At 40.5% G+C, this 24,200-nt stretch overlaps 1 protein-coding gene across 1 annotated transcript; it reads left to right on the forward strand.

The window, feature by feature from the left end:
- The first annotated feature begins 707 nt into the window (after positions 1-707).
- greb1 (growth regulating estrogen receptor binding 1) lies at positions 708-23,925 on the forward strand. Its single transcript, XM_005458979.4, has 34 exons — positions 708-860; positions 7,116-7,276; positions 7,443-7,532; positions 7,965-8,141; positions 8,302-8,484; positions 9,959-10,072; positions 10,393-10,515; positions 11,451-11,612; positions 11,756-11,878; positions 13,708-13,893; positions 14,024-14,160; positions 14,407-14,683; positions 14,767-14,895; positions 14,980-15,177; positions 15,268-15,465; positions 15,598-15,781; positions 15,936-16,119; positions 16,233-16,369; positions 16,487-16,838; positions 16,958-17,073; positions 17,284-17,489; positions 17,619-18,171; positions 18,346-18,502; positions 18,595-18,697; positions 18,865-19,020; positions 19,179-19,315; positions 19,411-19,572; positions 20,201-20,405; positions 20,911-21,073; positions 21,189-21,301; positions 21,814-22,046; positions 22,207-22,407; positions 22,530-22,668; positions 23,042-23,925. Exons 2-34 carry the CDS (start codon positions 7,123-7,125, stop codon positions 23,203-23,205), a joined length of 5,916 nt encoding a protein of 1,971 aa, XP_005459036.1. The 5' UTR covers positions 708-860; positions 7,116-7,122; the 3' UTR covers positions 23,206-23,925.
- Positions 23,926-24,200: the final 275 nt, after the last annotated feature.

Here is a 24,200-nt window from a genome sequence, read left to right on the forward strand (position 1 = left end):
ATCTCAAAAAACAATATAAATGCAGTAATTTTTGGGAGCCTAATGACGTTTTTTATCCTAACCTCTAAAACAGCATACATATTCTTGAGAAAATGTAATTTTGACTGTGTCCCAGTGACCATGTTTTAACTGGCATGTCGCGTAAATTGCAGCACCATGTCATGAAAACTGACGTTAATAATCAAAGTAACGTGACTCATTAAGATGTCAAACGTTGATATTGTTGGTGAATTAAAGAGTCTTGAAGCATCAAATAAATACCAGTACCTATAATAGAAATGCACCTACTTGTTTTTTGTGTTCTTTTTGGCACAGTCATTGGTCCACTAAATTCTTCCTAATACAGGAGAGACGATTTTTCGTGCTCAACTGGATTCATTGGTTGTCGAAATTTTTACAAGGCTGACTAATTATTTAATCGCTAGCTAGGAGAAAGAGAGAACGAGGGGGAAAAATTCCCATCTAAACATTTTGAACCATTTTCTTTTTTTCAGGGGAGCTCATTGTGTGATAAATAACTTATGCAAAAAAAATTCCCACAGCTTTACTGTTGTCCGCTTCGTATAATAATAATAATACAGTAACAGAGCAATGATATCTTGTGGCTTTTGAAGTCATGAACATGAATTAGGAGAAAAAGAAGAAGAAAAAAAAGGCAAGCGCTCGCAGTCGGACTGTACCATTGTTGAGGAGGGAGGGGGAGGGGGGACCTTTCCATGCGGAGGATCAGAGGTGATGACACGCGCGATCCCCAGTCCCGCTGTAGGTCTTGCGCCGGAGACATGGTGACACAACACCAGATCAGCTTGCAGGCTTTTCTTAAAGAGTAATTGCTCGATTTTTCTCGCTGAACCGTAGAGGTAAGTGCGCTCAGTAGCCAGTTTATTTTTTGGTGTTATTTCTGTAGACACATTATCTTTTGGGGTTTCTTGCTGATGAAAAACATTCTCTGCCAGCTCGGTTGTAGATGATGCTGTAATAACAGAGTGGATATGAGCTGTGGCGCTGTGTCTTGACTGTTTGCTTGAAACCCCCGTGGTGTATGTGCCTTTAACCTTTTACATTTGTATTTATTTAATAGTGAGACAGCTGTCTGTGTAATATAGGATTTGGGTTGGCAGCTTAATCATAGATCCATATCTTATTTGATTTCGTATTCATGGCTGCATCCTATAAAAGCTGGGGCAGCAAATTTTAGGATTTAGTTTTGTTTGCTAGTGCAGATAGTTTGTCCCCTTCTCCTACTGTACCAATGTAATGAAAAAGTTTCTCATAAGGTCTGACCTCATTTTCCAAACTCACGTCTTAATTTAATTTGATATCTTCGAAATGTCAATTTGACTAATAAAATAATTTTATTTGGGTTGCAGTTTGTCAGATGAACTAATAATGATGCCTACTTGTTGAGACATTTAAACTCCTGTTATGTTACTTTGTTTAAAATCTATCTAGATGTGTCAACAGACCATGTGCTGTCTTGAAAATTGCCTATTGTTTATCTTCTTTTAGGTCCTTAAACACAGTCGTTACAGCCTTTACATCAATATTTTTTGTGTCATGAAAATTTATTTCATGTTAGGTGTAATGTGTAGCTAAACTCAGGTTTGATACAGAATAAATGACACAAATATTATTTGGGGAATGGGATTTTAGTCACTTTGTAAGCCATCCTGCAGCTAAAATGTTTTAAATCGCAAGGTGCAGGTTCATACTGATTTTGCATGCATGTAGACAACACAAGTTTCCCTGGAGTCATGCATGATAGAGAGAGCAGAAGAAACAAAAACTGCTCAAGGACGCTGAGTGAGATAGCAAAGCAGCAGGCGTAGCAGACACTGAAAATTCAGGGAGTTGGAGCTTTGTAGTCCCTTCCAGCTATTTATTTTTCTGCACAAACTCCAGCAGATGTATTGTGTATTGTATGTTGTCAGATGCAATGTCCTGTAACAGATATACAGCATTCTTGTTTGTGTTGTGTTTTAATTTAAAATTAATGTACATGTAGGCATGTTTAGAAAGAAACATCAGTGAAAAATTGCTTATAGAGTTTCAGTGATTGGATATCTTTGTGTTGGCAAAGGTGAAAGGTTGGCTGAGTGGCTTCCCAGTGCAATGTGTGGATGGCTGCTTGAATGGCTGGCTGAAGAGTTGCCTGACCAGTTGGCCAGTTGGCTCCCTTACCATCGATTCAGTGTCAGTTGAGCAAAGTGTGAATGAAAGCATTTACTATGGGTCAGCAGTCAGTTATGGACCTATCTAAAGGTCCGCTTGTGTGTTTTTGTGTGTGTATTATTGACTTCCCATTACATATGTGGCAGGCTTTGGCTCAGTGCTCACAGAGCATCTGCAAAGCTGGAGGTTTTTTTCTTTTCCATTTCTGTTGTTTGGTGCCGAAAGACATGCTGTACTGAGCAGCTGACAGTGCTCGACATTCCTTTGCCTCATCGTCTTATCTCTCTCACACAGTCACATGCACAATTAGCTGAATATATGTATATGACCAACAGTGTTAACAGGATCATTAACAGGAACTGTTATGTAATGATATCCTATGTGTGTGGCTCAGGTATTTTTTCTTACAGGAATCTAAACATGGGCTATGACTTCCTTCTAGGAACACATTTTTAAAAATCCATGAGGTAAATCATTAAATAGAAAGCTGAGGAGATGTTTCAAAGTTAGGTTCCAGTTAGCAATTAAAAGCTGAATTTAGAGTCTTCAGAAAGTTAATGTATATTGATGTAATGTCCTCTGAAGTCAAAGATTTATGGCTGTATATTTGCGGTCTGTGGAGACTGCAACCCCTCATGTCTGACTGAACATAAAGAAAGAAAAGCTACTGCATGTGTTTGTGTGTGGCTGGTATGTGCGCCTGGCCAACGGAGAAAGAGCCTGGGGTTCTTATCTGACCTCCCCGGGATGACCTTTCACCCCTCAAGACAAGCCTTTTGTGTCAGTTGAGCTAGAGCCTATGAGAGAGCATGCGCGAGTGCCTACATGTGCGTGTGTGTGTGTATGTGTGTGTGACTGTGCATGTTTGTGCACATGTGTATAAGAAGTATAAGCCACATCAAAGCCTTAGCTAAACATTGTTATCTGAACTCCCCTTTGACCTCACGGTCATGAGACGTCTCTCAATCAAATTCATCCATGCCCTCAAAAGTCAGCATGTGTATGAAAGTTTGCATATATTAGCAAGTAGGAACTCATGAGATGTGTGTTGTTGTTGTTTTTAAATTAAAAAAAATAAAATAAACAAATAGAGCTCATCTTCTTCATTTGTTATTTAAAGGCAGCTACATCCATTTATTTACAAGTGTTGAAGTTCTCAATATAAATGTACTGGTGGCAAAGTGCAGTGTGTGGATTGCGTGGTGCTCAGGGCTTTGGGAGGATCCTAACTGCAGGTCTGTATGTGTGAGGTGCTGTGTTTGAAGCCAGCAGTGGGAACAGGGTCCAAGAGGTCATAAACCACCACAATAGTGCCTCTCTCCCCAGGGTGAAACAGAGGCAGAAAGAGAAGAAGGGAAGGGTGGTGGGGGGGGGTGGTGACATGAAAGGATCTCCCACTTCCATGCCAAGGAGAGAGGAAGGTGGGGGAGATGGGAGGAGAAAAGATCAACAAAGCTTCCTTAAAAGTTTTAGTTTAGAGATAATTTCTGTCATCTCGGCTGCATGTCTTCCTTCATGTGTAAGTGATCTCTGGGTTTTGCTTGTAACATGTAGTAAAAAGAATTAATTTAGGACCTATAACGGTAAGAGTACAGAAGTAATATAATAGAATGTAACTATAGCACTAGCACTAGACTATTTGTCCTTTACCTAGATATTCTGTCATGTACTCATACTCGAGTACATGACAGAAGCAGCTTCAAATTTCACGTTTCTTTATCCCATCTGGAAATGTTTTTATTCTTTTTATATAAAAACTATGTTAAACCCCATTTGCATTAACTGTAAACTGCATTGTCACAAAATCGTGACAACAAAATGTTTCTGAGCTGATAAAAAGGGGACTGTTTAGAGATATTTGGATCTCTTTTTACAAACATACAATGATCTTCTAGCATGTGATGCATTGCTATACTGAAAAGTATGTCACATGATCAAAAGTGGCTGAAACAAAAGCATCTACAACAGTAAAATGCATTAATGCTGCAATAATGTTGCTGCTAATGCTTAGCAAGATTTTGCATTGTGTTGGCACTTTTACTTAAGTAAAGAATCTGCATGTCTTGCTCCTTAGATGTGCAGCTAGAGATTAAAGATGGGGGCATTTTTATTGAACAATACAGGTCCCAGAAGAAGATTACTGTCAGTGCTTTGTATGCTTTGAGTCTTTTTAAATCGGAGTGTCCCATAACAATATGTGAAGAAAATCTCTCTTTGAAGTAATAGCACAAGGAACCACTTTTTATTAACAAGTAGCTACAAAACCACACCACACAGCTCAAGGGAAAGCCAATTCAGTTTCCTTGGACTGACAGCATTTGCCTATTTGAAGTTTAGGATTTTGGTTAAGATTCAGTAAAAGGTGGAGTGCACCTCTCTGCTTTAATCTGCTTTCCCTTCCATTTCCCTCCCCGCTGTCTCTTTCTGTGGTTGTAAAAAGATCAGACTGCACTTTGGTAGAAGGTGTGATTACTTCCTCTCAGTCCCGACTGTGTTATGACAGGGCTTTTTGTCTTCTGCTCTCTACAAGACGGTGCAAGGCATTAAAAGCCGGCTCTGCTTCTTTACATATGAAAGTGTGGAAGCAGAAGGTTGACTGGTAAGGTATGTGTATGGGAAATGTGTGAGAGAGGACGCGTGTGTCTCTTTCCAACAAGTGTTTCAAGATGAGAAAATAAAGCTGAAATCAAGAGAAGACTTGTCCCGTTAACAGATAGATAGATGTTTAGGGAAAAGTTTAACCAGGTTTAATTTTTGGGAAGATATTAAACTCTTTAAAGGTCAGTTAAGTAAATAATTACAGCAGTTTTTATTATATGGTATGGTAGTTCATGTCAGTGTAAGTTAAAGATGATTTGTTTAAGCTGAAATTACAGAAAACTGAGACAGAAAACTAACATCTGTTATTCATTAATCCATATACCATGATATTTAAAACTGGATGTCATATTTTGGCTTTTAAGATTTTGTACATAAGCCTCATGGTTTAGAGAACTACAGTGTAAGGTACTTACTCAGCTTTAAGGCTGTAATCTGACATGCAAGCCTTTTTAAAAAGAATTAATCTACCCTTCAGGTTTCTGACTATTTGCTGGCTTGTGTACCCAGGTTTGCCAGTCAGTAATGTGCAGCTTGTGTGTGTCTGTGCTTGTAGCAGCTAGTATATGAGCACTCAGAGGTTTAGAGAAGGGGGATTAAGTTGGTGTTTACTGTTCAGCCTTGTTTTTTTCTTGTTGTTTTTTCTCCCTCTGTGTTGAATCAGTTCGTTCTCTCTGCAGCACATTTGGTTCTGACAGAAGTCTTTTTTGAAAATACTCAGTGTTTTATTACATTTTGTATTATTATGTAATTGACATTAAAAAAAAGAAAAACAGTCTTATCTGTTTTAGAGTAGAGAAGCGAAACGAAGCAGGGAGAGAGCAGAGAGAGAGAGATGCACTTGAGCTGAAAGGAGAAAAACAGAGGGAGGGAGTAGCGTCTAGGTCAGGGTGCCCTGACTCTGTCAGTGCAGCTGATTTTATATCATGCTGTCTGGACAGATTCCATCCACCAGTAACCACTGTTTAGACGTGTGTGTGTGTGCGCACGCGCGCGTGTGTGTGTTTCTCCCTGTGTTTCTTTGTGACTAGATGTGTTTCTGATTATTTTTATTGTGTGTGTGTGTGTGTGTGTGTGTTACTCAGCAGTGTTAAAGAATAAATTTAATCATGATATCATAGGGCTTTAAAATCAATTATATCTTAAAAGGAGGCCTTTTAACTATTTATGATAAATAAGACTTGAATGTCACCTTTGTAGGCTTTGTATGTGCTTGAAACATGTTCCTGGACCAAAGATAAAAATGTAATATAGCTATTTTTTTAAGAAGTCTTGAAATCCTGTTCCTCTGAAATCATCTTCCATATTCAATTCAATTCAATTTTATTTATATAGTGCCAAATCACAACAGAAGTCGCCTCAAGGCGCTTTATATTGTACAGTAGATCGCACAATAATACATACAGAGAAAAACCCAACAATCATATGACCCCCTATGAGCAAGCACTTTGGCGACAGTGGGAAGGAAAAACTCCCTTTTAACAGGAAGAAACCTCCGGCAGAACCAGGCTCAGGGAGGGGCGGGGCCATCTGCTGCGACCGGTTGGGGTGAAAGAAGGAAAACAGGATAAAGACATGCTGTGGAAGAGAGACAGAGATTAATAACAGATATGATTCGATGCAGAGAGGTCTATTAACACACAGTGAGTGAGAAAGGTGACTGGAAAGGAAAAACTCAATGCATCATGGGAATCCCCGGCAGCCTACGTCTATTGCAGCATAACTAAGGGAGGATTCAGGGTCACCTGGTCCAGCCCTAACTATATGCTTTAGCAAAAAGGAAAGTTTTAAGCCTAATCTTGAAAGTAGAGATAGTGTCTGTCTCCCGAATCCAAACTGGAAGCTGGTGCCACAGAAGAGGGGCCTGAAAACTGAAGGCTCTCCCTCCCATTCTACTTTTAAATACTCTAGGGACAGCAAGTAAGCCTGCAGAGCGAGAGCGAAGTGCTCTAATAGGGTGATATGGCAGTACAAGGTCATTAAGATAAGATGGGGCCTGATTATTTAAGACCTTGTATGTGAGGAGCAGGATTTTGAATTCAATTCTGGATTTAACAGGAAGCCAATGAAGGGAAGCCAATACAGGAGAAATATGCTCTCTCTTTCTAGTCCCTGTCAGTACTCTTGCTGCAGCATTTTGGATCAGCTGAAGGCTTTTCAGCGAGTTTTTAGGACATCCTGATAATGATCTTCCATAGAAACCACAAACATCACAGAACTTCCATGTGGTCTTTTTCCCATCCTGCAGTTTCCTTTTCTAAAGTAACTAAAAAAAAAACTACCATTAACATGGAAAAATTGTCCTGTGCTGTTCATCACAAGGTAAGGTCACTTTGTTTTTACAGGACACCAATGGGGAACTCTTATGCAGGACAGCTGCGGACCACACGTTTTGAGGAGGTCCTCCATAACTCCATTGAGGCATCACTGAGGTCGAACACCATAATACCCCGACCTGTCTTCTCACAGTTATACCTCGAGACAGAGCAGCCACTGGCACGTGACGGTGGGTTTTATGGATGGTCATGAGAAATGATAGTTTGAACAACACGAGGGTTTGATGACTTTCTGATGTTCAGCTGAATCTCAGTTTCTTTAGATTTTATTTTCTTGTCACGTTGTTTATGCTGAAAATGTAAAGATTTTGGTTGTGCTTCAAACATGCTAAACAGATGAAGACGATGAAGATGGCTCAGAGTCTAATAGTCCTCCGATACCCTACCAGATGAAGCCCCCACCTGAGGGATGCTGCACCACTGACGGTTTGTATACATACACATATAAAACCAATAAACATACAGTCTCAGGAATACATGTGCAAGATAGTGACTATAAATAGGATTCGGAGCTGGAACAGTGACAAGGCGATGTACCTTTTAGGGTTTACCTCCTCTGTGAATGCGTTGTACATGATGGGTGAAGTAATGGAGAAAAAAATCAGGATTTGTACCTACTCTTGAGTTGAGCTTTCTTTGGTGTCTCATTTTGTATTTACTCTTTAATAAAATTAAATACCATAAAAATGTATTACCCATTTATTCATTTACTTGACCACTTATCCAATTAAGGGATGTGTGGGGGCAGAATCTGTTCCAGCTGTCATCGGATGAAGCACAGGTTACACCCTGGACTGTCAATGACTGCCTATTCATTTACTGAAAATCACTTTTCTATCCTGATTTTCCACTCCACAGGCTTTTGTCAAGCGGGCAGGGACCTTCGCTTGTCCTCCCTTGCTTCTGATCCCTTGGATGTACCCCCTGGGTTCATGTTGGTTGGAGTAAAGTCTCCTTCTCTTCCTGAGAACCTGCTGGTCTGCGCTGTGGACCGCCGCTTCCTGCCAGACGAACGGGGTCGTTACGCACTGTTGGGTGAGGGAGAAGACTGAAACAGGAAATTGGTGCTGTTAACAAAAAATCAGCTAGAAGAGGAAAATGAACAGTGCATTTGTGCCATTCAGCCTGTGTGAATGTAGGGATGCGCAAAAAATACTTTTTATTGTAATCTTTTTTTTTTTTGGTGCCCCAACAGGTTTCTCAGGAAACTGTATGGGCTGTGGAGAGAAAGGTTTCCGCTATTTCACAGAGTTCTCCAATCACATTAACCTGAAGCTCCACACCCAGCCAAAGAAACAGAAGCACTTGAAGTACTATCTGTACCGAAACAGCCAGGGCTTGCTCGTCAAAGGGGCTCCCATCTGTTGGAGGGGAAATGGTAAGAGGTGCACACATGTTAATGTAGTTAGATAGTTAAGTTGACTTTCTGATTGTAGCACAAACACCGATTTGATTAATTGTACTGACTAAACACTGTAGGTCACTGCATTAAATAGGATTCACATAAAGAAAAACATAAAGCATAGGGCAGAACCTACATCTGCCTTGAAATATAGTTTACCATTTTCCAGCAGTTCAGAGATGAGCCCTATCCCCTCTTAAACATAACAAGTGCACAGGAAAAAAAGTGGACTGTTAAATGGCATCATGATGCAGTAAAGATAAAAGGTGCTCTCTGCTGTTTTAATTTGTGGTCTTTTGTCTTTTTGTCAGTCTTTTGTATTTATTTTTAAACAGGTAGTAGTCCATTGAATAAATAAAATTGCTCTTGATATGTGTTTTTTTACTACTCCGCTCAATTTAAAGACAGGGAATGAAAAACATTGCCACTAAAAGATGGTTTTATTGACAAATTGATTAACTTTACGAGAAGGTCTCAAGGTCTGATTTTATTTTGAAAATCTTTCTCTGCATATTTCAGTTAGCATTGTTAGGACTAAACACCCAATGCTTGTTTTAGTGTAAACAATGACCAAACTCTCACAGCTAATGCTGTAGCTTAGTCATGTACATATACAGCATTGGGTTGTTTTTTTTATTCATTTAACATCTACAAGCAAATCATATTCAAAATAATTATCCATTGTGTAGAATCTTTGGCTCATGTATTCCCAACCAAGTGAATAAGTAGCAAAGCCATAAGGACAAGTGAAAGGTCATACTGGGGAGCGTAGACTGTAGTCAGAGGCATAATAGTTTACTGATGAACTTTTATGAAATGAAAGCGCTTGTGTTTTTTCATGATTTGTTAATCCCGAAGTTGAGGAGTGAAATGTGAGACTTATTTTAAAACAAAAATCAGAGCTTGGGGTATGTATTGCTGCAATATTACCAGTCAAGTAATCTCTTAATGCTCGTTTTCAAAGCACGAAGGAGTGTTGATATTAAGAAGTGTGGAATATATATGTTGTGCTCATGGATGAAGCTCTTTTCCTATTTGCTTATTGTTTAATAATAATCCAACCTTGGTTAAACCCAGTGAAGGAAGTTAATGTGTTTGGCTGGTTTAGTAAGTTATCTTCACTCATCCCCCACAAAAGTCTCCCAGACCGTTGCGTTTTTACTCGATACTGTTTTTAATCTCTTCTGCTACATGGTTTTCTGATGTGCTTGTAACTCTCACTGACTGCTTATTAGTATGCCTTCCTCCCTGAGCTGAGTTTTAAGAAGGATGCCTTTATTATTATGCCGTATTGATAACTTTGCTGAACTTTCAGACCATGACTGGAACACTTTGTCTTCCCATGAACCTCGCACACCTGCACACTGATGCATACAAACATTTAAAGCTAGCCGTTACAGCATCTTGTTGCTGCATTTCTGTCTCAGTGGTGATATTTTTTCTATATCAGATGGCAGGATGAGACAGTTGGGACCCACCCTCTCAGAAGGCCAATCGACACCAGATGCACAGCCGCCAAATCTAACATTGAGTCAGCCATCACACACGCCCGGCAGCCACTCAGGTAACAAACAATACAGAGATCAGCTCCAGGAACGACAAGTTGATTCTTGGGTTCCTTTTTGGTTTTTTGTCATCGTTTTTTGTTTGTATTAAAAAAGATTTAATTTAATCATATTCAGGGTGCAAGTCTTATTTAAACACAAGGCTGCTCAGGGTTATTGGCACATTAAAAATTTGTAAACAGACAATCTGTATTTTGCTTAAATAGGCTAAAGTAAAGAGTGAATGCAATTATTACAGAAATAGTTTCAATGAAAAGTTTTCAGTCATTACTGTTGATTATTTTGATTAAACTTTGTTGTATGTCTCTGCTAATGGCAGCTTCACACGCAGAGCCACAAACAGCTGACGTCTCCCACAATCTGATAAACGACAACCAGGCTGTTCCCTCCAATACTCATCCACCTTTAAATCAGTCAGGGCCTGGAAGACCCTCAGCTACAGGTACACCGTGCACTCCAGTGACTTCTGCAGTTTATTCCATGTTGTTTTAAAGGCTAATCTAATATCTCATAAAGTAGTTGCATACACAGCTTATGTAATGTGCTGCAGAATTTTTTAATTTGCTGTTTTAATCTGATTTCTTGGCTTCTATGTGCATGTAAACACGGTGAGTTTTGTGTCTATTGTCATTGAGCCCCTCCCAAGGGTTTCCTCTCACCTCTCAAAGCAGAGCTCCTACCTCCATCAGTCAAAACACTGTGTGAGTGTGTGTGTTATAACACCCCTGCTATACAGAAGCCAGCCAGCTGCATTGTCTGCAGAGGGATGTCTTTTGTTTTCCCTGCTTTCATTTGCCAGCACTTCAGGCACTAAACTTCTACATCCCCTTTTCCTTCTGTCTGTCTTTCTGCCTTTCGCCCTCCCTCTGCTTCAGTCTGTCACCTCCATAAACCAAGGCTGTAAAATACCCCGTCTCATCTTCTTTTTCCTGCTTTCTCGCTTATTGAAAAGCTTCCTTCCTGTCAGTGTTGTTTTTTCATGGTCCTTTTAACAAGTGGGCCTTTTATGTGTCCCCCATATTACAGTATTACAACAGAAACTGTAGAGGAAAAGACAGGTTGATGCATGACTAAGATCCAATTCTTTTTGTTGTTGTTGTTGGATTAACAAAAATCACAGAGTATATGTTCTGTTGGTTTGTATCACGTGGCACTGACCAAGATTACTCGATGTTTTACAGAAAATCAATCCTAAAACAACCTGAGTTGTAGAAAAAGAATCTAATTTAACAAATTAACTGTCAAAACATGTCGGAGAAGTAGAGTTTGTGCATCTGGAAAAAATGAGAAAGTGGTGCAATTTATAGATTTAAATGTAATTATATTCCAATTGAGTGTGTCAAGCTCTTTTTATTTTTATTTTTATTCATCTTTCAGGGGTACATCTAAATACTGGGCCCCCCAAAAAGAGGCACAAGGGCTGGTCACCTGAATCATCTACCAGCAATCTGCCAGAGAGCACCGCGAAGACGCCACCATCTTCATTGGCCTCATCAACATTATCAGTGTCCTCTGTCGCCACCAACGGCTCCAGAGCAGGTACAATCAGGAAAAATAGACTGTATTTTACTTTTACTATGACTCTATAAATGTATCAACAAGACAGTTGTGTGTTGTATGATCTGTTTGTGTGTTTTTCTGTCTAAATATTTGTATTTTCCTTGTTTTCCTTCTGTATGCAGAGACTACAGCCCAGCAGGGTTCATCGCAGTGGATCTCAACACCACTTTCTCCCCCAGAGGTGCCAGTAATAGTTCCGGATCAGCTGCTGCAAACCTGCAGACTGCAACCTGTCATTTTCAAAGGTTAGAAATTCGAGTGAGAGCTACTCTGCCTTACTAACGCTGGGATTGTGCTCACACTTGGTCAACTGTGGATGCTATGAATGTGTAGTAGTTCTTATATTATTTATTTTAGTCTGCCTGGATAAAATGATCTGCTGGTGTCCTTGTAGTGTAGTTACTGCAGTGTCACAATAAACTGGAGGACATGCAGATGTCTGCAAGGAGCTTGCCTCTGATGATGTAATCAATGTCACTCAGACCCAAGCAGGTCCTCATGGACTCATGAATTAGGAATGTGTTACACTTGAGTAAGAGAACATGCTGTTAGGTTTCACAAGATTATTTGGATTTGTGACAGAGTCCACATCCAGCTTGTATTTCATCATAATTTTCCATTCAGCTGAACTCAGCTTTTCTTACACGTGAGTTTTTTAGTCAAAGGCTAGTTTAGCTTGCCCCTCCTCATGGGTCAGAGCCCAGCCAACACCTGATGGTGTTGGTCAGCCTCCCCTCCACCCTTTTAGCCCCTTTTTGTTTTCTGTAAACTTAACTTTGTGTTTTCACTAAATTTTACCTATCTGCCTTTCACCACGCCAGCCAGCATCTTACCATCTGTTGTGTTTTTTAAATATTTGTTTCCTTCCATCACAGTATTTCCATCCAAGTCTTCCAGTCTGCCAAAAAGTAAGACTGAGGTTGCGAGTTATGTAGGACGAATCAACAGCTGGAGCCTTCTTGTGGGTGCTGGAGCAGTAGATTAGTTGAAATAACAGGCTTTGATACAGGACAGCACCAGTATTGAAATGCCCGAGGTAGAGGTGAGAAAATCTGCAATGTAAATCGATAAATTGGCCCAGTTTAGTCTGTGTGAGGCCAAAGAGTACGAGGTGCCTGCCTAAACCAGCTTACAGACGTCATTGTGATAACTGAAGAAAAATGCAAATACATAGGTCACCTATCTCTATTTTTTCCTTTTTTCTTGCATTCAGTTTTTGCCTTTTTTGCACCAACAACTTTATTCATTTGCATTTGTCTGTTAATGTATTACTTCAGGAAATGCTTACTATTTTACATACATACAAGCCTTTAAGATAGGAAGACCCATATGACCTATATTTCACTCATTTTAAATTATTACAAAACTGAGGTTACTGTACTCGACCCTAAAAATCTTTCTTCATGCATTCATTACTTCTGTGTAGGGCTATTGTAATTCATGATTATCAGGTTGCTCTAAAAACACCCTGAAATATCTTCAGTTGATCCAGATACCCTCTCTACTTTTAAGATGGGTCTTAAAACTTTCCTTTTTGATAAAACTTATAGTTCGGGCTGGATCAAGTGACCCTGAACCATCCCTTAGTTATGCTGCAATAAGCTTTGGGTGCTGGGGGACTTCCCAGCACTTCACTCATCTTTTTTTTAACCCTCTTTGTGTTTATACACCACTACTGTATTTAACCATTCACAGATTATACTCTGGCTCTCTGTCTTAGTGTGTCTTTTGTCCTGTCTCTGTCTGAGCCCTTCTCTTTATCCCCCAACCGGTTGCGGTGGACAGCTGCCCCTCCCTGAGACTTTTTCTGCTAGAGATTACTTCCTGTTAAAAAGGAGTTTTTCCTTCCTACTGTGATTGCTCATAGGGGGTTGTGTGTTGACGTTTCTTTCTAATATTGTTGGGTTTTTCACTACAATATGAAGCAACCTGAGACAACTGTTGTGAATTGTATCTAAATAAAACTGAATTACATTTTTTCCCATCCTATTTCCATTTAAGTTTCATTCTCCCTCATTCTCCGTTATGTCTATATTTTCCTTTATTTTATCTGTGCACTTTTTTATGTGTGCAGGTCATGGCCCTCTTCCTCAGCTGACTGGCAGTGTAAGTGATGTACTTGTCAGTTCTCTACTTCAGAGCTGTTATCTGAGCTCACAAACACTGCCCAGAGTCTACCAGCACTATGGGCCATCACCCATTCAACCACTGTCCACTGAGATGCAGATTCTGCTCACTGTCTATTACCTTGTTCAGCTTGGTAAGTATACAATCTTTATTTCAGAAACACACTGTTGTAGTAAATAGTTCATCAAAACTGTGGCTTTTTTACTTGCTAAACTGTTTTAAATGAATAAATGTCAAGTTTTGTTTCTCACCTCTATTTCCAGGGTCTGACCAGGTGCCTCTGGTTGAGGACTTGGAACAAATATTCATGAGATCCTGGAGGGAGTCCCACCTCAGTGAGATCAGACAGTACCAGCAACCTCAAACAACTGGAACCCCAGGGAGGCACTATGGCATAGAGGTCAGACGCAGCAAAAAATAAAAATAAACAAATAATTTTATACTTCTACATTTGAATTAAGGAGACTTTAAGGTAGATATCTACAGGGCTTTTTAAACACTTCACAACACCACAGCTTTCCTTTCAGCTGTTTAGTACAGTGAAGCAAATATTAATAACCTTTTCATGCACAATATTTGAGAAAAAAGATTACAGAAAAGACAATGACAATAAATTAACAAAGTTTCCGCCTTACTCTGTCTCCAGATCCCCCCAGTATTGCCTGGGCTCCCCCAGTATCTGTCTTTGCCCTCACAAAGCCCACAACCCTTGACCCCCAACCAGCTTCCCTGGCTTGCCCAGCTGGCTGCATCATCTTACGGCGAGGGCGTGGTAGTGTTGGGGAAGGATGTAGGATCTTTGGCTCAAGGCCTCCAGCTAACTTTCAGCAGGTTAATGGAAGGACGGCTTGAAAACACCAACTATGTGGTCATCATTGTCACTGCACCAGGACAGGAAACACAGTCCTGTGTGGTAGTTACAGGTGGGATCGGTATTTTTAGTATATGCCTTTATTCTGTATGTGAAAAATGTGGTCCTTATCGTCTTTGTGTGCTTGTATTGTAGGTAAGCACCAGTGTCGTGCCTTGGCAGAGAGTATGTTCTCTCCCAGTCAGGGTCTGAAAGAAATTGCCCATCAGCTCTCCACTGGTGTTGCACAAGAACTCATCCACTACTGCAATTCCCTCGGACAAGGTGTGTCTCTGTCTGTGACCTGTTACTCTCTGTTACTCTACAGTGATTGTTTCCTAACTTGTTGTGCGGCTTTATGTTTTGCAGATGGTGATATAGATTCCCTTCTGGACAATGCCATTCTGGACAGCAATGAGCCATCTCCCTTATCCAGCAGCCAAGAATCAGCTGAGGAGAGGAGTAATAAAAGTCCCAGAGTCACACACAGTCCAAAGGACCCCCATACACACCTTTCAAAAGACAGCCCAAAAGACACAGCTTCAAGTACCAAAGACACCTGTTCAGGTAAAGCACACATGACTTAAAGTGGATACAGTAAGTGGATACATCAGAGTCAAGTGACATGGCCTAAAATTTGTTTTTGTATTTGTGTAGAATACTCTGTTGATTGGCGGGAGGTGCGTCCCATCCAGCTGGCAGTGGCTAGAAAGCTGTTGTCCCATGTTTGTGCTATAGCCGACTCCAGCACACAGAACCTGGACCTTGGCTCCTTTGACAGGGTCAGCTTCCTCATCCTTGTCCCGCCCTCTGAGGTTACATTTCAGCAGACTATTCTCCACCTCTGGAGCTCTGGTTAGTCACATATGTCTTTTGCCAGCAATCGTGTTCGTGGTTCTTCTTTTATTTAAAAAAAAATGCAATCAAAAGAATCTGAATGAACGTGTTTGTTCCTATACATATTTGATGTTGCCCTGTATTTGTCAGGTGTTCTGCAGGAGCTTGGCAGTTTAGACCAGGCATGTGTGTCTCACAGAGAGGCTGAACGTTATGTGGTCAAGATGGACCACAGCGCTCAGGCACGTATTGACAACCTGATCCGGGAAGCATACAGTAACTCGTACACACTTTACATCCTGGTCCACGACCATGCCCACTGGGATATTAGCAGGTTTGTATGCAAAGTAAAAAGAAAAATGTGATGATTATTGTTTTCAGTTGTCATTGTTTTATCAGTATCAGAACTGGTACAACAAGAGCAAATCAAGTGTGTTTACTCAGTCTCTTTGGATCTCTTCCCTTTTGTCCCTCTTTAACACTCTCAGTGCAACCTACAGCAGCTCAGATAGTGGTTTGGGTCTTGTGGACCAACTGTTAAACTCCCGACAAGTCAAAGATGCTACAAACATCCTGATTCTACACGTCACTTCGTTTCCCTTTGCTCTTCAGACACAATGCACCCGCATCAGTCCCTACAACGAGATCCACTGGCCGTCTGCATTTAGTAATGTAAGATTCAATTTTCCGTGTGATTGGTATTCTCTTTTGAGGGGAGCATTTTTAGACTAGCAATGCCTATATGTTCATACAAGTTGCTAAATCTGTTGGCTGCGTGTATACAGGATGTGGACCTGTATCATGAGAGGACACGGTACTTTGGTGTGTCAGAGCTTTTGGAGTCGACTCATTCAGGGAGCAGCCTGCCTCTGATGCGTTATGATCCCTCATTTGAAAGCATGGCAGCTACCTTGGAAGAAAGGTTATGCACTCACATGTGTTAAATCAACATAAACACTGTATGATTAAAAAAAGAGTTTAAAATGATATCAAGAATACAGCAAGAAGGCGTTATGTTATTTCTGTCTCTGATTTCCAGGTTTCCAAAGCTGCACAGTGCTGTGATCCGGACCACAGTTTTGATCCAGCACTACTGTGTTGCTCTGATGGCTGTGTCAGGAAGGTTCAACCGTTCCCACAATCTCCAAAAACACACTTCAGTGGAGACCATGGAAATTGTACAGTCACTGGTCAATGCAGCACAGCAGTGTCCAGCCCATCATGGTCACATGGTACTTGTGCGAATCCCCTCTTTGGCTCTGGCAGCGTGGGCCCACCAACGGCTGTCCAGAGTGAGGAAGCAGCTGGGTCTGGAGGAGAATTTTGAAATCATACTGGGGAATCCCAAACAGGATCTGAATATTGGACAGTCCTTTACAGATCAGATCAAGGTGGGGTAGTAATTCTTCAGAAATATATTATAGATGATTTCACCAGCAGAGAACTACAAAAAATTCTCAGGTACGTTGAAAGCTGCATGTAGTCTGATTTGTCCTTCTGTTTCATGTAGAAGTGGTTGAAGATCCAGGATGCTGACTGGGTTCCTCGTACCTACCTGGAGCTGGAAGCCCTTCCTTGCATCCTGATCCTTTCAGGGGCTGAGCCATTAGGAGAGTCACTTCCCAGGTATGCTCACTTGAATTTTATTCATCGCTCCCTGATTTTTGACATGACAATATTCACCTTTGTTCTCATAATAGTGTTAGTGTTACTTCCTGTTTTGGCCTTAACAGATTAAAAAGGTATAACCCCACATTTTCTTGCATCACAGCCAAAAAATGCTGTCATAGTTGTCATTTTGAGCATTTTTAAGCAGAGAGGTCATTCTTTCAACAGGTCGCTAAAGTACTGTGACCTTCGAGTGATAAGCTGCTCATACCTGCAGCGTACCACGCTTGAACAAGAGTTGGGACTGGCTGCTTATCTAGTGAAGAAAGAGTCACGACCACCACAAAACCTTGGATCAGGAAGTGACCTGCTCGAAAGCGATGCTGAAAAACTCAGTAGTACTGACAATGAAGAGGAGGAAGGACAAGATAATGGTAAGATTTCACAAAATCTATATTTCATATCTAAAGAGATAGATAAACTCATTTTGTTTGACAAAATGATAAATGCTGTTTTATTTAAAGCAAAAGTGCTATATCTTTTCTTCTGCCTGGTATTTCCAGGGGAGCCCAGCCAGCCACTCCAGGCATGCCCAGATAGTGGAGCTCTGGATCTCAACCCTGCTCAAAGCACCACCTCTCCAAATGTTGAGAAAGTGGCCTTGGATGCCATACAATCTTCCTCACAATCACAGACTCAACTTCAGCCACAATTCTCCTCTCAGTCTTTTCCATGTCCTCAAACTGCACCAGAGTCCCAAACGCAACCTTATGCTCCATGTTATTCGCAGTCTCAGCAGATCTCCCAGCTGCAGTCCCAGACTCAAATTCAGCTGTTATCTCAAACAAATCCTCAACCTTACCTTCAAATACCCCCTCAACAACCGTTACTTTCCCAAATGCAAATACGCTCTAAATCAACATCATCCGGCTCGTCCTCTCCACGAGCCTCCTCGCCTCATCCGAGCTGCTCCTGGGCACGAGGAGCGAGTCGGCCACCTTCTGTGCTCCTGCCTCATGCCCTCTACAACGTCATTACTGCAAGTGACAGCAGCGGGCTTCCACGATGTACTTCATTCCTGCCACACATGTCTGTTGCATGGGCAAGCAGCTTCAGGTAGGGGACATATACAACAATTTATAACACATATGCGCGTATATTTCCATGTTTTTCATATGAACATTAAGCATATAGAACAGTGATACTCAAAGTGGAAAAGAGTCTAAAAAATATTCCACAGTGACATTTTGGGGGTCAAAAATAGTGATCAATCTTGTGTTTTGTGTCCAGGCCTTTGCTGAGTAAAATGATGACATGTACAGAGCAGTCACTTTATTATCGTCAGTGGACGGTCCCTCGCTCGTACCACATGGACAGCAGCAATCGCACAGAAGGCCGAAGTGACAACTTCCACCCTCGCAGGTTGCTGCTCAGTGGCCCCCCACAGGTGATTTCTGTTTTTATTTGTTTTATTCAAACTCGAGCATATGTTGTACCTTATATTTACATTATTTTACCTTTGTTGTTTTCCGACGTCAGGTGGGTAAGACAGGAGCATACCTGCACTTCCTGGGCATTCTGTCGCGCATGCTGATCAGACTGATGGAGGTGGATATCTACGATGAAGAAGACATCAACTGCAGTCAGTGCATTTGCTGTAGCATTCACCAGTTTTTAGATTCTTAATATTGCTGTTTTTGCCGCTGTTTGGATCATAAAATTGTATCTGTCAGTATTTATTAAATAATCAGTACAGATTGTACATAAACCTGTTTTCAATGTATTCATTTGTAAATGTTATGTGTTCAGATTCCCAGACAGAGGGAGTGCAGTACCATCCAGCCAGTGCTCCCTGGCCCAACCCAGAGATTGTGAGGACGATGCCTTTCGACTACACCATCCACGACTCCAAATATGATGACATCAGCACCATATACTGCCCTGGATATAAATCCAATTCTGAAGGTAAGTAAAGCCGGAAAAAACTTGATCTATTTATCAATATATTAACACAAAGCCAAAACTATATGTGCATAGTATGAATATCACCTGTCGCTGTGCTACCTGTTACTTTTGTATTTTGTTTTTTGGTCCTTATCTGCCTTTGGTTGTTTGTTCTCCAGGAAATCCTGTGCGAAAGGAAGATGTGTACCTACGTCGGCGGACAGCTAGGATAAAGTTGTCTAAGTATGCAGCCTACAACACGTATCATCACTGCGAACAGTGTCATCAATACCTGGGCTTCAACTCTAGATACCAGGTCAGGACAGTACATGCAAGCAGACAGAGTTAAAAAATCCCACTCAAACTATCTTTGAAATGTAAACATGACAGTTGTCTCTAATCATAATTTAGATGTGCGAGTCAACACTGCATGCTTTCACATTCACTCATCTACTGCTTGGGGAAGAGATCCAGCTCTACTTCATCATCCCAAAGTCTAAAGAACACTACTTCAGCTTCAGCCAACCTGGAGGCCAACTGGAGAGCATGCGGCTGCCGCTCACTTCTGACTGGGTATGTTCTTGATCATTTAACTTGATCATTGAAAATAAATGTTCCCCTTTCTGTTCACCTCACATCAAGAAAAAGGCGGCAATTATAATAGAGAAGTAGAAGTTTTGTGTGTCAAGATTTAAAAGGAATTCTTTGCCTTGTCTGCTTCCATGAACATTTTCATCCGCTGTTTTTGTTGACCATTTCGATTTGTGGGGTTTGCCACAGTGCAACACCCAGGTGGTTCCACTAGGTGGTGCAATTGGCTTAGCAATAGCTAAAATTGTCCCAACAGCCCAGCAGTTCTTATTTGTTTTCACAAAATTATGTAAACAAAAGATTCTGGTTTGAGAAAGTATTGTTTGAAATTACAAGATTTTTTTCTTGCATCAGTCAGAAATGCTCTGATCTGTGACCATTACCTGGACTTCAAATAGAGTTTAAATTCAATATAATCTTCTTTTTTCTTTTTTTTAATAAAATCCTGGCGTATCCTGAGGAAGCTGTTAGTATAGCCTGCATGCATTGTTTTAACTTATTTTTCGACATAGTAATACAGATTTTTATTAATAAAATTCATGTTAAAAATAACAATTTTCTTTTTAATAGCATTATTTTTATTTAATTTATTTTTCCCCTACTTTCCCAGAGCCCAGACTGCATCAAGAGTCCAATCTTCACCCCAACCACCGGCCGTCATGAGCACGGTCTGTTTAACCTGTACCACGCCATGGATGGAGCCTCTCATCTACATATCCTGGTGGTCAAAGAATATGAGATGGCCGTCTACAAAAAGTACTGGCCCAACCACATCATGCTGGTGCTGCCCACTGTCTTCAATGGTGCTGGAATAGGTATTTTACTAATGTTAGTAATAAGTAAACTGTTATCCATAGTCTTCCATAGTCTGGAGGGTCGACAGTTAATTTAGCCAAAATAAATGTGAGAGTTTTATCCTGGATGAGGAAGCCCATGCTGTGTAAAATCTATGATGCAGATCAATCAACTGTGAGGACTTCTTATGGAATAAGGCAGTAGTCAAAAGTATCTTCTTCATCACCATTGGTGGACTTATTCTTATATAGCTGTTTTCTACTCAGCTTGAGCACTTAAAGCACTTTATGCGACTTGCCTCATTCACCCATTGACAAAGCTTCACACAAGCCCTTTTTTTCTAGGCCTAAGTGCTCTTAATCTAGCATTCATATGGATGCATGGCGAGCAACTTGGGGTTGCTATCTTACCCAAGAATACCTTAGCATGCAGACTGGAGCAGCCAGGGATTGAACCACTAACTCTCCAAGTGCTGTTCTCAGCTACAGTCAACCCAAGTTTTAAAGTTTTTAAACCAACTCACAGGTGCTGCTCACTTCCTGATTAAAGAGCTTTCCTATCACAACCTGGAGCTGGAACGCAGCCGGCGTTTGGAGGGAGGGGGTCCAGCTGGTGATGTCTGGCCTTTCATCATCCTGGCTGATGACTCCTGTGTTATGTGGAACACATTAGACCTGGAAGCACGCAAGTACATAGTGACAAATTATTTACAACATAATTCATCGTATGAGTTAAAGGACTTGTTGTTTGTTGGTTTCTGGTTTGATTTAACACAACCAGTGTTTGATTTCTGTTTTCCTTAGTGGTCCAGTAGAGCACGCTGTGTCACTGAAACAGGTACTACAGCACATGGAGGCCTGTCCAGACCTATCCCACTATGGTCTATGTGGCATCAGGAAGTGGAGCAGACTGACAGGTCAGTGGTGACCATAGCAGTAGAGATGCAACCACTGCAATATTTTTTTTTCAGATTTTTTTCTATGACCAGCTGATACTGATTTTTGGCTATTTCTTTTTTTTTTTTTCTAAGCACTATAACTGACATTATATACAAGCAAAAATTAATTTTTCTTCATTGAAAAATATTATTTTCTTAATAAATTATTAAATTTTATAATATCTGGTAAATTGCAATACGTTACAGGTTCTTGGTCTCTCTTAAACAACTGAAAATAAAGTGAAAAAAGATATTGAAGAGGTAAAAAGCACAACGAGTGCACCCAACTTTATAACTTTTGTATAAGATTGTATATAAGAAAACAAATCACAGTTGCTTCCATTATTTTCCAGCATTTTTCTAACTTCATCCAGCAAACAAACTTGTTAATCAGAGATTAATTTTTAGCATAAAAAGCAACTATTTAGAATAAGTTGTTTGTGCCTTAAATTAATATTTATGCTAACTTTTTTTCCTTTGTGTTAAACCAGGTAATGTACTGCGGGAACCCTTCTCTCGAGGTCATCTTCATGACTTCTTCCTCCTAAATGTTGACCGGAGTCAGAATGTCCAGTACGACCAGAACCGCTTCACCTGCCATGACGTCGATTTCACTCTGAGGCTGCACAGTGCCGGGCTTCTTGTCTGCAGGTTCAACAACTTCAGTGTCATGAAGAAGCAGATCGCCATTGGAGGATACAGAACATTCATTATCAAGACAAAGGTATCTTCCACAGTCAGCAAAATCAAAACATAAACTAGCAATCTTCGTAACTGGGCAACAGATAGCGATTGATATTTTTTTCCTTGTCATTCTGCAGTTACATAAAAAAACTTATTAATTTCACAAGCTATTGTTAATAAGCAAAAAATGTTGTCTCCAGATGACAGATGTTCCCACCTCTGTGAGCCCCTCACAGTACATCTGTGCCCCAGACAGTAAGCACCTTTTCTTGGCTACACCAGCTCAGCTCCTTCTGGAAAAATATCTCCAGCACAACAGCCATAAACTGTTTCCACTCAGCACCAAGAACTACACACACCCTGTACTGTCTGTGGACTGCTACCTTAACCTGGGACCTGAGGTATACACACACACACACACACTCCACATCTACACATACATGTAGACATGGTTTTAAAAATCATGATATATCATATTTCAACATACACTTCATAAAGACTCTAATCTTCTTCCTTCCTGTAGGTGACAGTGTGTTTTGTGAGTTCCAGACCTCATTCTGTGAACATCAGTACAGCAGGGTTGCTGTTCAGCGGACTCCTCCTTTGTTTTGCAGACTCCTTTGTGACTCCCGGGTTCCTCAAGAAGTTCACCTTCCTTAAAGGTGCAGCAGCAGACCAAATATAGACAATAAGCATGTGTCTGTTACAGGTGACTCATTTAAGAAGAAGTCAAAGCAGTGTGGAGCAGATTATTGATATCATTCTGAATATCAGACCAGCAACCTTCTTCACTTCTACTTAAGTAAACAAATACCAATAAAGCTAGAACCGTTATAAATTACATTAAGTCCCACAAAATAAGAGCAAATTAGTCAGTAGCTAACACTTTATATTGATCACAGAAAAAAAATCAAGATCAGGCAAGTACTTCAAAAAGGTGAAGCCATGCTCTCGTTGTTGTATCTGATAATTATTTCTTGCTCTGTGTCACTGTTGTTAAAGAGTGTCGCTTTCCCTCCTCTCTGCTTGCTTTAGGTGCAACTCTGTGTGTCATCAGCGCAGATCGTAGCTCGCTGAGGGAGACGGTGGGCAGGTTGGAGCTGGAAGAAGAGTGGCGGTTTAGGCTCAGTGATGAGTTCCAGACTGCCAATGCCAAAGAGGACCGGCCGCTCTTCTTTCTGACTGGAAAACACATATAACTTAAGCAGATGTGCACTTTGGGCTTGTCGTAGACACGACTGAAATTACTAATTGTCAAACAGAACAAAAACAGGAAAGGGATTTTTTTGTTCTGTTTTTTTTTTTTTTTTAAGCTTTATGTGCTGCTCCATGAAATAGTTTAATGTTCGTGTTTTGGAAATACATTTATGTTCTCAGCAAGATATACTGATTGTCTGAGATGTCTGGGGAATGTACGTGCACAGGAAAGAGGCATTTTTATCCTTCAAACAAAGTTGCTAGCCTCCGTAACTCACATTACTACTTTTGATTTTTGTGATATCTGTTTGCAGATTTAGTTGTTTAGAATTACTCAATGAAATGTCAGTGTTTAGACTTCTTTGCAGGTGCAGGCAACACGGAGAGCTTTAAGGAACGTTTGTGTGACATGGTAGCTGGCTTCTGTCGATATTTTTGTAGGGTTATTTTTGTAGATGCTTGTTTTGCTTGTATGTTCTTACATATAAAATATTTTGAATTATATTTCATCAGATTGTTATCATGTAAAAAATACATTTGTTTCGGTGTGTGCAAGAATAAGAATTCTGAGCTGTTTATATCGGATGCAGGGCATTTTTTGTGCTCCAGAAGGCTGTGTGATTATTTTGTTTGTACTTGTATAAGAAACATTAATTGACTGTATTTTGTATGTACAATTTTGTATGCTTTTAACTGTATAAATGTACAGACATTTTAAATAACTTGTGTCTGTGTGTTTGAATGTAAAACCTGAGACATAAAGGCTCACTCTATACAAAAAGCAAACTTTAATAGCTACGTTGTATGTCTATCTCTGGTCCAGTGCATACTTCAAGTAGAAAGATTTTAAAGCCTATCTAGGTGACATTTTAGTCCTATATAATTTTACTGTCATGTGGTATCAGATCAGCACCTGAAGCAGCAGGATAGTACAGCAGCAGTGGATGCTCTCAGATTTCCTCCCAAGTACTCCATTCCCAGAAAACGCTTGTTGATA

The sequence above is a fragment of the Oreochromis niloticus genome, linkage group LG1 (assembly GCF_001858045.2).
Source record: "Oreochromis niloticus isolate F11D_XX linkage group LG1, O_niloticus_UMD_NMBU, whole genome shotgun sequence".
NCBI classification, from domain to species: domain Eukaryota; kingdom Metazoa; phylum Chordata; class Actinopteri; order Cichliformes; family Cichlidae; genus Oreochromis; species Oreochromis niloticus.